This window comes from Zootoca vivipara, chromosome 3 (genome assembly GCF_965207765.1).
Source record: "Zootoca vivipara chromosome 3, rZooViv2.hap1.1, whole genome shotgun sequence".
Classification (NCBI taxonomy): Eukaryota; Metazoa; Chordata; class Lepidosauria; order Squamata; family Lacertidae; genus Zootoca; species Zootoca vivipara.
In genome coordinates this window covers 87,783,638-87,799,726 of record NC_142586.1, presented here as the reverse complement: position 1 = coordinate 87,799,726, position 16,089 = coordinate 87,783,638, and the positions used below count along the sequence as shown (strand labels likewise).

Below are 16,089 nucleotides of genomic sequence, written 5' to 3'. Positions count from 1 at the left end.
AATTTCATTCTGAGGACAACATTCTTTTCTGGGCAAACTTTTAGGGTGTGGGGGTCAGAGGCAAATGTGGGCAAACAGCAAATATGAATTGTACCTTTGTACAGCAGGCTAGTTTCTGCACACACTCTCTCCTCCAGCTGTATCCTACATCCAGGCAAACAAATGCCATTATCAGAGTTCAATGACATATTCCAGCCAGGCAAAAACACTAAAGGAGATTGCAAAACTGGGCTGGTGTGGAATGTGGCTTGCAGAGAGGCCAGGTAGATTTTGAGTGCCACATTTCTACCACATGTTTGTTCCACCACAGGTTTGAAGTTTCCCATCTCTACTCGTATTACATCTGAAGGCAGCCCTGTTTAGGGAAGCTTTTAATGTTTGACACACTACTGTATTTTAATATTTTGTTGGAAGTCGCCCAGAGTGGCTGGAGAAACCCATCCAGATGGGTGGGGTATAAATAATAACATCATTATTATTATTATTATTATTATTATTATTATTATTATTATTATTATATCCCAACTTTTGCTCCATGGAGCTCAAAGTGGCATTCATGGTTTGCCCCTTCTTCATGTAAGACCCACAACAACCCTGCGAGGTAGCTTAGGCTGAGAGGCAGTGACTGGTCCAAGGTCACCCAGTAAGCTTGAAAGCCGAATGGGGGTTGGAACCCTGCTCTCCCTCTATGCCACACTCTAACCTCTATGCCACACAGGCTCAACGCATCTGAGATTCTTTTTGTGCAGGGGGGGGGGGCTTCTCTGACGTGATTCTGCAGACATGGAGGCTGCTTGGAAGGGGAGATGTGCAGAACACTCTTGTGTGATTCTGGCTGTGTGAAGGAGTGTTGGGTACGCACAGAGAATGTTAAAAATGCAAAAGCAGAGCTGCTGGCAAGCAAGTGTTGTTGAAGCAGAAAGGAATAATGAGCAGGAATGAGGCGAGTGGCGAGGGAGGGGGAGAGAGAATGATAATAATCTCTTAAAGAAAGTTAACAAGGCAGAGAGAGAGAGAGAGAGAGAGAGAGAGAGAGAGAGAGAGAGAGAGAGAGAGAGACTTGATTGTATACGGATTCTGGGGATATGGTATCAAGTTCTGTACCAGTCTCCCCCAACCTGGTGCCCTCCAGGTTGTCAACTCTTGTCAGCCTCAGCCAACATGGGAAAGTGTCGGAGGGGAGAGGGAGAGGGAGGGGAAGGGAGGGGGGAGGGGGAGGGAGAAAGAAAGAAAGGTAATTAGGCAACTGCAATTTCCCAGTCTTCGAAACTGAACCACCCTCCAAAGAACTAAAACAATAATGTATTAATGAGGGCACTGGCATACAAGGGCATCTAAATAGCATCCAGGATGAAAGAACTCTGCAGCCCTCCTCTTGCCACGAATCAGCAGTCCTTTGCTTCATGATTCTGCCAAAACCACAAAACAAGAATTACGTAAGTAAACAGAAAGATCTAAAATAGCTGAAATGTCTCTGGATGTGTCCCTCGTTAGAAATTATATTGCTCACCAGGCCAGTTAACCTGCAATACGGATTGAATAAGGCACATTTCCTTTTCTCACTAAATGAGAAGGTGTACTTGAAATAGAGTTATATAAAGAGGCATCTATTTCAGGGATGTTTTTCTTTTTGAAAGTGTAAATTATTTTGGATTGGAAATAAACGCCAGGGGAGATGGTTGCAGGCCTACGCTGCAATCTGTCCAACTTCCTACCTCTCTCCCTGGCTTCCAACAGCGAGCCCTCCTGGAATTATTTTTGCTTGGTGTTCTCATTTTTTTTCTTTTCTTTTTGCTGAGTTTTGTTAACTAACTAGAGAGACCCACAAGGGAATTTTCATCTCATGAAGTAAAATGTTAGAAGTAGCACTCAGTTGGCAATATTAATTGCAGTGGGAATCCACGCTTAAAAGAAACTTGGTATTGAAGTAGGTAATAGGAAAATGTTCTTGCTTAGGAGAGTTAAGAACACTGGATTGGGAAGTCCTGAATTTGATTTTGTCCGCAAGTGTTTTGTCATATAAATCATAGAATCATAGAGTTGGAAGAGACCACAAGGGCCATCCAGTGCAACCCCCTGCTGAGCAGGAAACACCATCAAAGCATTCTTGACATATGCCTGTCAAGCTTCTGCTTAAAGACCTCCAAAGAAGGAGAATCCACCACACTCCTTGTAAGGAAGTTCTTCCTAATGTTGAGGTGGAATCTTCTTTCTTGTAGTTTGAATCCATTGCTCCATGTCCGCTTCTCTGGAGCCGCAGAAAACAACCTTTCTCCCTCCTCTATATGACATCCTTTTATATATTTGAACATGGCTATCATATCACCCCTTAATCTTCTCTTCTCCAGGCTAAACATACCCAGCTCCCTAAGCCATTCCTCATAAGGCATCGTTTCCAGGCCTTTGACCATTTTGGTTGCCCTCTTCTGGACACATTCCAGCTTGTCAGTATCCTTCTTGAACTGTGGTGCCCAGAACTCGACACAGTACTCCAGGTGAGGTCTGACCAGAGCGGAATACAGTGGTACTATTACTTCCCTTGATCTAGATGCTATACTCCTATTGATGCAGCCCAGAATTGCATTGGCTTTTTTAGCTGCCACATCACACTGTTGACTCATGTCATTGTATAGTCAAATCGTTGTATAGTTGGAGTCATTGTGAGCTAATGGGGTTTGCAGCTTCTCCAGTTGTGAAAAACAACAACATTTTTCTTGCCTCTAAGATTGCAGAAGTTGCTGTGATAAAGATCTTGGAGAGTTCCTCCATGTAAGGCTGTATACTCAAATGCCCAGTGCCATTTAGAAAGGCTGGGCTATTTGAGGAAAGTTTAATCTCAGATGTATCTTTGCCGGGAAATAAATAATTCAGACAAATCAAATGGAACACGTGTCAACGACTTAAAAGACATCTAAAATGGCTCTGAGAATGGGCTGTAATGAGCTCTCTTTCCTTGAATCAGCACCCTCAACCTTCTCTCCCTCTTTCCCTCTCTCTGTACTGTTGGAAGTTCCTGCATACAAGTAGCAAAGATGTCGTCCCACAGTGAGATCCAAGAATGTGAAAATGTAGTACAATGCATCTTCGTTGTGCAGTGGTGGGGAAACCTCTGACCCTCCAGATGTTGTTGGACTACAGCTCCCACGAGCCCCAGCCAGCATGGTCAATGGTCAGGGGGTGATGGGAGTTGGAGTCCAGCCATATCTGGAGAGCCACAGGTTCCCCATCCCTGTTCTACTGTAAGATTTCAAAGCCTGAAGCTCAAAAACAAAAACAAAAATCTCCAGCTGCAGTCTGGAGCATTGTGTACTGGAATTGCCTCTTTTTGTGAAAGAACAATTGGGAATGGCGGAGGGGAGGAAAGTTGAACTTTTATTGGTTTTGTAAAAAAATAATAAAAAAAATGTGTTGGCAATTTGGTGACCTATGAAATACCATAAGCAGCAGAAAACATTTATCCAGTGACAGCCCGAGGTAGCACAGGCAGCTCTTAGTGGGTTTATTTTCATTATTACAGCAATTTTAGGGCTGCATGCTGCAATTTTCACTCGCAGTGAGGTATTAAATTGAAATTACCCCAGATGTAATTGTCACACAGAATAATTCTGGACATGCTGAATTTAATGTTTTCCAAGCTGTGGTTTTATTATCCAAGCGAGTGCCAAAAAAACCGCTTGTCAACAGCTTCGGCGGCAATGTGCCTTTTCAAGTGGTAGGGTGGTTAATGGGCAGGGGTTGTTTAGGAGAAGCCTTAAAGAGCATTTTGTCCCCATCTTCTTAAGTGATAAACCTATTGATCCAATGAGCTTGCCCAGTGTCGTCAAATGCCCTTTATACGTGAGTTTCATGTTTTGAAGGATTTCCTCTCAATGTGTCACTTGGCCCACTCATGGTGCATCACATTTCAGTGCTACTAGATAGACCTCACATTTCTACAGCGCCTTTGAAATGTTGCCCTGGAAGACCTGTACTCCACATTCTCAGGTTGGTTGAGATATTCATGTGTTATTATTCAATGAGCGGAAAAGCTGTCTACCTGCACAAACAGTTAGTTGGGCTGTACACTCATGCAGGATTCAATGGACGTACAGGCTATGTATAGAATTGCTGAGCATAGGCTCTTTCACACAAACGCTTGTACAGTACACTTATCTGTGATCAGTGTAACCGGTGAACAGGCCTAGGGTGAACGACGACTTGGGATTGATGTGAACACTGGATTCCCCCCTCTCCTGCTGCTCTTGTGACAGGGGGCTTGAAGGAGTCACCATGTAGCCATTCACCGTGAAATGTGAAAGGCAGGGTAGCATAGTGGTCAGTGTGTCAAATGTTGGAAGCAAGACTAGAACTCACACAGCCAAAGGAATGTATAAATATAATTACCTGTATGTTTTTAAACAGATCATACCTGGTTTTAATTCTATTAATGCTTGATTGTTTTTTAAATGGTTGGATTTTTAAAATGTTTTTAGCAGTTCTTAATTTTATCTGTAAGCTGCATTGAGTACCTGTTAGGGGAAAAGTTGTTGGGGTGGTAATAATAATAATAATAATAATAATAATAATAATAATAATATGCCTACGTTTGTGAAGGCCCCTTTTAAACCTACCCAGGTTGGTGGTCCTCACCATGTCTCATGGCAGTGAATGCTGTACTTTATTGATAAGCTGTGTGTGTGTGTGTGTGAGAGAGAGAGAGAGAGAGAGAGAGAGAGAGAGAGAGAGAGAGAGAGAGAGAGAAGAGAGAGTGGGGACTTAAGAACATAACATAACATAAGAACAGCCCTTCTGGATCAGGCCAGTGACCCATCTCATCCAGCACCCTGTTCTCATAGTGGCCAACTAGATGCCTGTGGAAAGCCCAGAAGCAAGAACCTGAGCAAAATGGCAGCCCACCCTTCCAGAGTTTCCAGCTCACCTCACATTCAGAGGTATTTTGCCTCCGACAGTGTGTGTGTGTGTGTGTGGGGGGGGTATTCATCAGCCATGATTAGCCTTGTCCTCCCTGGCTCCATGTCAATTCAGCGTCATTGGGTGACCTCAAGTTCTAATCCTACGAGAATGGGAGAATTTTCTCTCCCTCCACTAAACGTTTTTTTTTTCTAAAATAGAAAGGCCCCGAAGGGTAACCCTTTCCTCATCTTGTTTTTATTGTGTATTGTGTATTTCTTTTTGTATTTTCATGCTGTGAACTGCTCTGGGATCTCTGGATGAAGCGCAATACACAAATTTAAGAAGAGAACAAAATACATGTAAATAAAATCAGAGAGCTGCTTCAACCCCTGTTCATTTTTGCTGCCCTTTTCTGCACCCTTTCCTGTTAATGGCCACCTCCCTGTTCTGGCATAATTTGTTATCCCCTGCTGCCAGACTGCTGAGCTCTCCCCAGGGCAGGGAAGGTGAGGAGTGAACCCGCCCCATGACTTGAGGAAAGGAGCGTTCTTTGCATTTGAGGTAGCAGCAGGTATATAGAAAATCCAATTCTGCACTAGCTGGCTCTCAACTCTCAACATAATTGATGTATTAGTGGCTGGGATGTTCTGTCTCTATCAGTACGCCAATAACCCCCCCCTCTCTCCCTCCCTCCCTCTCTTTTTTGGAAGGAGACACTTTTTGATGCTACGTACAAAGAAGATAGCAGGGCACACATCTGGGAGCATTTAGAATATAATTGTATATCAATAGCAGTGAGAAAGCAATTTTCTGGAAGTTTGGTGCAGACTGTACAGAGCCGTCAGATCTGATGTTTTTTTTTCCTTTTTCAAATCTGATCTGATCTTTTCTTTTGAGATTAATTTGGCACATGGGAACGGTGTGTGCTATGATTTCAGGGCTCTCTTCCCCCACCCCTTGCTCCTTAGGGCCTTCTTTCAACAATACTACCCCCACCCCAAATATTTCTATTATTTCACATCCCCCCTGCCCCACCCCAGTTTGAATTATTAATTTCATTGGCACTGCTTTTCTCATAGAATCATAGAGTTGGAAGAGACCACAAGGGCCATCCAGTCCAACCCCCTGCCAAGCAGGAAACACCATCAAAGCATTCTTGACATATGGCTGTCAAGCCTCTGCTTAAAGACCTCCAAAGAAGGAGACTCCACCACACTCCTTGGTAGCAAATTGCCGAACAGCTCTTACTGTCAGGAAGTTCTTCCTAATGTTTAGGTGGAATCTTCTTTCTTGTAGTTTGAATCCATTGCTCCGTGTCCGCTTCTCTGGAGCAGCAGAAAACAACCTTTCTCCCTCCTCTATATGACATCCTTTTATATATTTGAACATGGCTATCATATCACCCCTTAACCTTCTCTTCTCCAGGCTAAACATACCCAGCTCCCTAAGCCGTTCCTCATAAGGCATCGTTTCCAGGCCTTTGACCATTTTGGTTGCCCTCCTCTGGACATGTTCCAGCTTGTCCGTATCCTTCTTGAACTGTGGTGCCCAGAACTGGAAACAGTATTCCAGATGAGGTCTGACCAGAGCAGAATACAGTGGTACTATTACTTCCCTTGATCTAGATGCTATACTTCTATTGATGCAGCCCAGAATTGCATTGGCTTTTTTAGCTGCTGCATCACACTGTTGACTCAATAATATCTTTATCTAATATTACATGCTCTGCAATGCAGGAAGTTATTCAATGCAACCGTTTATTTAATTGGGGGAAAGTCCAATCGGCAGGGGAGCCAGCAGTGTTGGTAAGAGCATTGCTCTCATATGCCTTGTCCTTATCCACATGTAGCATTCAAGGCAGCTCTTTTCTGCCTAGTTCAAGTTCTCATTTATAAAAGAAGTGCATTATAATTGCATTGTTGCAGGACCCCCTTTCCCCTTAATTCCGTTTTCTCCAATCCCCACTTTTTAATTTCCCTTTATTTTCACAGCTCCTTTATATAATACTACTTTATATAATGCTGTTATAGTACTAAATTAATAAACCAGCAAGGAGGCGGAAGGCATTGGATGCTGCAGTCTGTGTGTGCATCCCCCGGGGCAATAGGATACTCTGGGAGTATCTGTGGATGAGGTTGCAAGAGCTCTGCTGACACCCGCCAGCTCTTCCTGCAGCCAGCCCCTCTCCCGCCTTGCAAAGGTAAGCTTGCTTGGGAGTAGGTGGATGACCCTACGAACATAGAACAATGTGCGGGTCAAATTACGGGAGTGGCCTGGTGTAACTGTAGGCCAAGTGAGTCCATGAAGCATTTGTCATGCGCCAAAGCAGTGCTGATTGCTTCAGCGCACATTCATTCTGTAGCTCAAGCAACATTTAATGCACAGTTTTGCCTAGAGTGCTTTGATTTCTGACTTAGGCATTTTTGTACATTAAATGTGGGTTGAGTGCTGCACACGGATTGGGTGTGTTCTTTATTTTTAACATTCTTGAACTATTTCCCAAGGCAGCTTACATAATATATTAGAAGCAACAATAATGTAATAATAAAACACAGCTTTAAACGCACTTGCAAACTCTAAAGCAGCAATAAAAAAGCCAAGCAAACTACTGTCAAGGATGAAACTGTGTATAAAGTTGTGTGCGGTGTAGAGAAAGTAAACGGAGAAAAGTTTCTCTCTCTATTTCATGATACAGAACTTGTAGACATACGGAGATGCAGAATATTGGAAGGTTCAGGATAGATAAAAGAAGGTACTACTTCACATGGCACAGAGTTTGCATTTCTTAGTCCAGAAAGTATTGATCTTATGTATAGCGGGTGGCGCTGTGGGTTAAACAACAGAGCCTAGGGCTTGCCGATCAGAAGGTCGGCGGTTCAAATCCCCGCGACGGGGTGAGCTCCCGTTGCTCGGTCCTTGCTCCTGCTGACCTAGCAGTTCGAAAGCACGGCAAAGTGCAAGTAGATAAATAGGTACCGCTTCGGCGGGAAGGTAAACAGTGTTTCCGTGTGCTGCTCTGGTTTGCCAGAAGTAGCTTAGTCATGCTGGCCACATGACCTGGAAGCTGTACGCCGGCTCCCTCGGCCAGTAAAGCGAGATGAGCGAGAGTCGTCCACGACTGGACCTAACGGTCAGGGGTCCCTTTACCTTTATAGAGATCTTTTTATTCTAATTAATTCAAAATGGTTATGGAAGCTTCTGAAAGCTTCTCTGTGTGAAAGAAACAAGCAGAAGGTTCATGATGTTTGGGTTATACCTTCAGAGAAGCTCTGTACAGCTGGCTTGAACTGGTTCTCTTATCTCTTCTGTCAAGGTCATGCTGACTATCAAAATAAGGCCAGAAGGAGCCTGGGTTTCACTTTCACTTTCTATCTCTCTTCCTTCTGGTGTGGTGTTCTGTACATAGTATGCTTAGCATTAAGTTGTAGACTTATTATAAGTTATCGTAAGTTTAAGTTAAGTCTGCTGCAACTGGATTTCTTATGGACAGTGCCAATCCTGAATGCATTGGATTTGTGACCATTATGCTCATTTGCCTTCAGTAGCAGTAAAGCTCTGCTGGATGAAATATTAATTGCCTCTGGTCTATTTTGGGGGGACTCCTGCAATGTGGTTTAAGTTGTTACTCTGCTACCTATACTTTGGAATGTACTCTGGATCAATACTGAGTAGAATTTCAACGACACAATTGCACTCTGGAAATTGCTCCCACAAGAACTAGCATTGGCCACTAGCTTGGGTGGGTGGGTTTAAAAGAGGATCAGGCAAATTCATGGTTGGTAGGGGGACCCAGGTGGCGCTGTGGTTAAACCACTGAGCCTAGGGCTTGCTGATCAGAAGGTCGGCGGTTCGAATCCCTGTGACGGGGTGAGCTCCCGTTGCTTGGTCCCAGCTCCTGCCAACCTAGCAGTTCGAAAGCACGTCAAAATGCAAGTAGATAAATAGGAACCGCTACAGCGGGAAGGTAAACGGCGTTTCCATGTGCTGCTCTGGTTTGCCAGAAGCGGCTTTGTCATGCTGGCCACATGACCTGGAAGCTATACGCCGGCTCCCTCGGCCAATAATGTGAGATGAGCGCCGCAACCCCAGAGTCGGTCACGACTGGACCTAACGGTCAGGGGTCCCTTTACCTTTACCTTAAGGCTGTCCGTGGCAATTGGCTTTGCTAGCTATGTTCTGCTTCCACCGTTGACTTTGAATACTGGTTGCTGGGAATCCCAAGTAGGGAGAGTGCTGTTGTGCTCGGGTCCTTCTTGTGGACATCCCATAGGCATCTGGTAGGCCACTGTGAGAACAGGATGCAGGACTAGATGCACCTGTCACCTGATCCAATAGGACTCTTTTTATAAAGGTACGGTCACACACACACACACACACACACACACACACACACAAATACCCTGATAGATTTCTAAGGAGACAATGGGACTATAACTTCTGCCAACTTCTAAGATTGTTTAAGCCACAGGCATTAGGTCACTCCCGCCAAGTCACAGTGACTTCACCTGATCTGCAGTCCTGCACACAGTTAGGCTTGTTAAATCCCATTGAAATCCTCCTCTGAAATATTGCAGAGCAAGTCAGTTAATGAGAAGTCTTAACATGCCTGTCCGTGGTTCCTTGTTCTATAAATATGTCTGAGCAAAGCCTTTCATTGCAATTCCTGAGGCACTGTGAGGTTTTTGCCTAAGCTTTAAGGCTCCTCTGGCCATAATTTGCTATGCTTTCTCACTCCACATAGATTGCACGGCTTGTCTCTGCATTATTGTGCTGGATTATAACCACACACAACGGAAAACAATTAGAGGTCTCCTCTGAGATTTCTGCTTTTATATCTCTTGTTTTACCATTTTTTTAACCTGTGCGTACAGCATAAATCAAACATGAGAGTAAACTCTGGGTGATCCCTTCTGCCCTGCTGGAGTCAATATTGACAGAAAAGGCTGGTTCAATTAAAAAGGATATTTGAGTCTGGTGCGCCAAAAGCTTTCCAATTTCCAAGAAAATGCCTAGAATTCCATACACAGACGCACAAAGCAGAAAACCCTTAGGATGGGAAGGTAGGCAGGCATTTTTAACAGGCACATGTGCAAACGATGGGGCTTTCCACTGTGAACTTTATTTTTATCTTTTTAGAATTGAGCAGTTAGATTTGCGGGCAGGTTTGGCATCAGAACATGGCATCTTTGAATAGCTGCCAGAGTCTGCTGGGTCATCCAATCAGTGCAAGGTATCTAGGTCTGAGGAGCCACCCCTTAAATTTCCCACAATGCCCCTGAGTGGTACTGCATCCGGGGTATTGTAGAAAATTTAAATGGGGTTTGTCATTTGGTGCTGACTGGAATACCATTGCTGCTATTGGTGCCTGTCACCAACTGTGCCTCCCAGAGGGTGCCAATGATGATGTAGGAGGTCACTTCAAACTTGGAGCTGGCTCTCTTTGTGGAGGTATTAAAGTTAGACAGTGAGAGTTGTTAAATTAGCCGCTTGCTTCTTCTCAGAGAGGTTTCCCAGCAATATTTCTCCCTGTACAGTACAGCTGCCACTGTCTCCCTCCCATAATCATAGCATCCCTTTTTCTGGTTGTTTAATGAATTCCAGAGATTAACTAGTTTATTTTGCTGTTTCAAAATGGCTACAGAACAGCCCTAACAAACTTACAAATGCAGACCTCAGTGAGTTTGGGCTTCAGTCCTTCTGTCCTAGTTTCACTTCGCTGTAATATATATAAGGTGATTGCTTGAAATAGTTGAAAACTGTTAGGTTAGGCAAGGCCATCGTGGCTGAGGGAGGATTTGAACCCTGGTCTCCAAGGTCCCAGTTCAACACTCTAACCAATATGCTACGCTGACTGTTTAGGTGGAAGAGAATCCAGCAAACAAAAGAACTAAGATAGTGAATGTCTGGTCTGTATTAAATAGTGATTGCTCTTATACTACCCAGAGGGGCGCAGTCTGTCTTGATGTGTGCCAGTTGCCAATGCCCTAATATAGTTTTGGAATCATAGATGTGACAAGCGCTTGAGTAGAGAGAGGCATAAATTGAGCATAAACAAAGCTAGTGACTTTATTTGGATCTAAACTAATTGATTGTCAGAAGGGAGCAATATATCTTCATGTAACACATCATGAACTTATCATGAATTTATTGTCACAAGAAGCTGTGTTGGCCTTTTAAAAAGTTATGATCAAACTCATGAAAGAAGACAGGTCTATCAACAGCTATATGACTATTAAGCTCCACAGCCAGAGGCTGTATATCACTGATTACTAGATGCTTGGAATAAACTAGGAAGCAGAGCATCTTCTCCATGCTTTGCTCGTGAGCATTTCAGGGGCAACCAGCTGGGTCATCTGGGAGGCAAATTTCTAGACTAGATGGATGTTCACTCTGACTTAGGAAGGAAATTCTTAAACTCAGTCTGTAAAAACTGATTGCGGTCAAATAGCATGTCCTATATTCCTCTCAAATACATTGCTGAGGAAGGCAGAGGGGCAGGTCACCTATTCCTCCCCTATTTCAACCCACTCTTGACTCTTCCTCGGGAGCACCTATACCATTGGTTATTATGAGCTATAAAAAGTAGCCATGGCAAATATTGGATTTATAACCAAGGAGCAACTGGGGCAGTGAGTTGGTGCCAGGCCACTGCACTCCTGTCAGTAGTGTCTCTGTCATTTACTGGGACATTTGGGAGTGGGGCAGGGTAACTACAGGTTTGGGGCCCTGTTGAATGCACTAGCAGAGCCAATCCATGCTTTCCCTACCCTGCATTCCTCCCCCTGCCCTAACCCTTTGCTCTACACAAAGCTGTCAAGTTTTTCTTTTTCTCGCGAGGAAGCCTATTCAGCATAAGGGAATGCCCCTTAAAAAAAAGGGAGAACTCGACAGCTCTACCCCATCCCCCCAACTTTCAAACTTTGTAATTCCAGGTCTATGGAAAAGTGACTTTAGCCAAGTTTTGTATTAGCATAGCAACATTGGTCTTCCCAGCTCAGGAAAGGCTGGATGTAAGGCCAAATGGAAGATTTCATGCTTTTTGGATTCCCAAGTTGGATTGTAAGCTTTGGAATCCAGAATCAAATACTAAAGCTGGTGTTTATTTCAGATTAAAATGTGGCCTCAGATTTCTGCAGTGACCCTCAAAGCATGAGGTGGTTTACTCAATGACATAACTTTATTGTTGGGGGAATTGTTAGAGGCAGTGCCTCTTACATCACCACCACCACCACCACCACCACCATTTATTGTTTTATTTGTACCCTACTCATATGACTGGATTGCCCCAGCCACTTTGGGAAGCTTCCAACAGATATAAAAAAACATAATAAAACATCAAACATAATAAAAAACCTTCCCTATACAGGACTGCCTTCAGATGTTTTCTAAAAGTTATATGGTTATTAATCTCTCTGACATAAATACAACACTAACTGCCTCTCTCTAGATTTTCCCACCATCTTTTGGCAGCTCCATCTGGGAGCCAGGCTACCTCTAAATGCATGTTATTCCAGATACATGGAAGAGGAAGAAGTTGAGTTTGCACACGGTTTTCCACCTTACTTTAGTTAGGTTTAGTGGAGTATTCCCCCTCTGCCTTCCCAGTCCCAGAGATGAATGTGAGGGGAGCAGAGCAGTGTTAATACAAATAGGGAGCACCATCCCATTGTGGCTTGTAGTTTGGGAAGCACAGTTTTGAAGGTAAAGAGCCAACAAAACATGTCAAAAGAGCTTTTTTCCTTTTTTTGTAAAAGAGGAAGCAATTAGTGTTGAAGGCTTTGAGGAAAACCCTTTTTGTGTGATGAAAGGCAAAACATCTGAAAGATCTGTCTACAAAGGTTCCCCTGCCTATTGAATGGGTTGCCACGAGGCTGTGCATATCACTGAGAGAGAAAGGCAAGGAAGTGTCGCTTGTATATTCAGAATGTCATTAAGAGCTCGATTTCCATCTGTGCGGTTAACACGTAATTCACCTTTTACAATAAGGCATTCACATCAAAGAACAAGCAGCAGACACCACTGGATATGGATACAATGGGGTGGCATGAGCCAATTATTTATCTTGGGTCAGGGCGAGAATGACTCTGTGAAGCTCCAGATGAAAAGACGTAAGTTGTGGTGCGGATAAGGTGTGCAGGATGTTGGACCCAGAAAGTGTGCATAAGGTGTGTAGGATGTTGGACCCAGAACTGGGCAACCTATCTGTGAATCTTTACATAAATGTTACATCATCATAATTGTCCATCTGTTTAATTGTCTTTCACTTTCCCACAAGACTGTGGCTTGCAACACATTAAATGAACAACAATAAATATCTCAGTTCAAAAATCAAGGCATACAACATGGCATAAAATAGTCCGAATAGGCAAACCAATTTATTTATTTACTTCACATCTCACCTTTTCCTCCAAGGAGCTCAATGTGGACACATACATGGTTCCCCCCCCTCCCTGTTTTATCCTCACAACAACCCTGTGAGGAAGGTTAGGATAAGAGACAGTGACTGGCCTAAGGTCACCCAGTGGGGATTTGAACCCAGGTAGTCTCCTGGGTCCTAGTATCTGGTAGACTCTAGCATCTTTCAGCCAAGGCTCATACCTTCTGCTCTGATGAAATGTCATAGAATCATAGAATCATAGAGTTGGAAGAGACCACTAGGGCCATCCAGTCCAACCCCCTGCCAAGCAGGAAACACCATCAAAGCATTCTTGACATATGGCTGTCAAGCCTCTGCTTAAAGACCTCCAAAGAAGGAGACTCCACCACACAGAATACAGTGGTACTATTACTTCCCTTGATCTAGATGCTATACTCCTATTGATGCAGCCCAGAATTGCATTGGCCTTTTTAGCTGCTGCATCACACTGTTGACTCATGTCAAGTTTGTGGTCTACCAAGACTCCTAGATCCTTTTCACATGTACTGCTCTCAAGCCAGGTGTCTCCCATCCTGTATTTGTGCCTTTCATTTTTTTGCCCAAATGTAGTACTTTACATGAATTCACCCAGTCCCATAATACATGTTGGAGAACCCCACAAGACCAACAAAATCCTGAGACATAAGAGGTGATCTCCTCTAATTACTTTGAGTGACCTTTCTAGGAATGAGCAAAACTGCTTATGAGTAAGATCATTTCTGATTAATTATGAAACAAAAGATTACTGGAGTACTGATCACAATACTTATTATTTATTACATATCACAGAGCTGTTCACAAGTCATCATATAAAGGACGTAAACTTAACCATTAATAAAAAAAAAATACTCTTAAAATTCCAAGAAAGCTCATAAATTACAAGAGCAGTAAGATACGGTAATATATACTATAACCTGCTCGGCAAAGCAGGGGACTAAAAAGAAAGAAAGAATTTCCCTTAAAGGCAACTTCAACAGAATCAGAAAGCCTGGGCAAAAAGGTGCATCTTAAGTAACTGGGAAAACTGAAATAGTTATGAAACAGCCTGTTCCATAAAGAAGGTGCCACTGCCAAGAAAGCCCCGACTTAGTTTACTGCCCCCTGGGCTTTGCTCAAGAGCAGGATCTCAATCTTAATGTCCGAGCTGCTATTGCTCCAAACTATCAACTTGTTTGTAGCTGAGGCAGAAGACATGATGTCCAGGCTGGGTTCCCAACACCTCTTATTATGGAAATGAAGCAGCACGTGCTGTTCACACAGAGCATTCCCTGCTTTCGTATTTTATTATATTGCCTTGAGGTTGGCACTCACATATTCTCTTCTGCTTTGCAGTGACAGTGATAGTGTGATGCAGCAGCTAAAAAAGCCAATGCAATTCTGGGCTGCATCAATAGGAGTATAGCATCTAGATCAAGGGAAGTAATAGTACCACTGTATTCTACTCTGGTCAGACCTCACCTGGAGTACTGTGTCCAGTTCTGGGCACCACAGTTCAAGAAGGATACTGACAAGCTGGAACGTGGCCAGAAGAGGGCAACCAAAATGGTCAAAGGCCTGGAAACGATGCCTTATGAGGAACGGCTTAGGGAGCTGGGTATGTTTAGCCTGGAGAAGAGAAGGTTGAGGGGTGATATGATAGCCATGTTCAAATATATGAAAGGATGTCATATGGAGGAGGGAGAAAGATTGTTTTCTGCTGCTCCAGAGAAGCGGACACGGAGCAATGGATTCAAACTACAAGAAAGAAGATTCCACCTCAACATTAGGAAGAACTTCCTGACAGTAAGAGCTGTTCAGCAGTGGAATTCGCTACCAAGGAGTGTGGTGGATTCTCCTTCTTTGGAGGTCTTTAAGCAGAAGCTTGACAGCCATATGTCAAGAATGCTTTGATGGTGTTTCCTGCTTGGCAGGGGGTTGGACTGGATGGCCCTTGTGGTCTCTTCTAACTCTATGATTCTATGATTCTATGATGTGGAAACTAGGGGTGGAGTGCCTTCAACACATAGGTGACACTGAGCTTTTTCTCTCCTTTCCACCCAGCCCAAGCCCTGCACTGAGGCTGAGCAAAGAAGCTATGGTGGGCTTGGCAAGGATGCACATCTTGGTTGGCTTATAGGACAAACAGAGTGTCCTATAAGTGACACAGTTTCATCCTGGGTTTCAGGTGCTGATGGACTTCTCACCAGCGGCTCTTCATCTTCTTTAGAAGAATGGCATAATCTTTCACAATGCAATCCTGTGTCTCATCAAACCCAGTTTAATTTCATTGGACCTATGTTCACTTAGTATTGCTTTAATGAAGAATGAATGGCACAAATTTCAGGGCTGTACAGATGGGTTTTAGTTGTCACTTAGCACCTCCCTACTGGGAAGGAAATCTATTGAATGCCACGCTCTTAATGATTCCATAACCTGAGCAATACTTTTGTCTCTTCCTTCCTTCAGATGCACTACTTTGCACTATCGCACAGATCTGCCACCAACCAGCATCATCATCACTTTCCATAATGAGGCCAGGTCCACGCTACTAAGAACCATAAGAAGGTAAGACGGAGTCATATGACAGTGAAGTTGACAGTCAAATGGCTTCCAAGATGCCAAGTGCATTATTAACTAGTGCTGCGCCAAAATTGTCTCCCATATCTTCTTCCTTTTTTACCATTCCCCACTAATTGCAATTAAATATTAGCAAAGGGGAGAGAATTTTTTTGGCCTACTTTCATATTGGGATGCTTGCAAGTCTCCTTTCTTTTGTTCTGGGAACTATTTCACCAATGCTG

At 43.6% G+C, this 16,089-nt stretch overlaps 1 protein-coding gene across 3 annotated transcripts in view; it reads left to right on the top strand.

Annotated features, from left to right (window-relative positions):
• The window catches only part of GALNT14 (polypeptide N-acetylgalactosaminyltransferase 14), a 237,126-nt gene that overhangs the window by 141,042 nt on the left and 79,995 nt on the right, over positions 1-16,089 (top strand). For all 3 annotated transcript variants that reach the window (XM_035111477.3, XM_035111478.3, XM_035111479.3), the window contains exon 3: positions 15,755-15,853. In XM_035111477.3, coding sequence (XP_034967368.1) covers positions 15,755-15,853 — 99 coding nt within the window. The remainder of the gene's footprint in view (positions 1-15,754; positions 15,854-16,089) is intronic.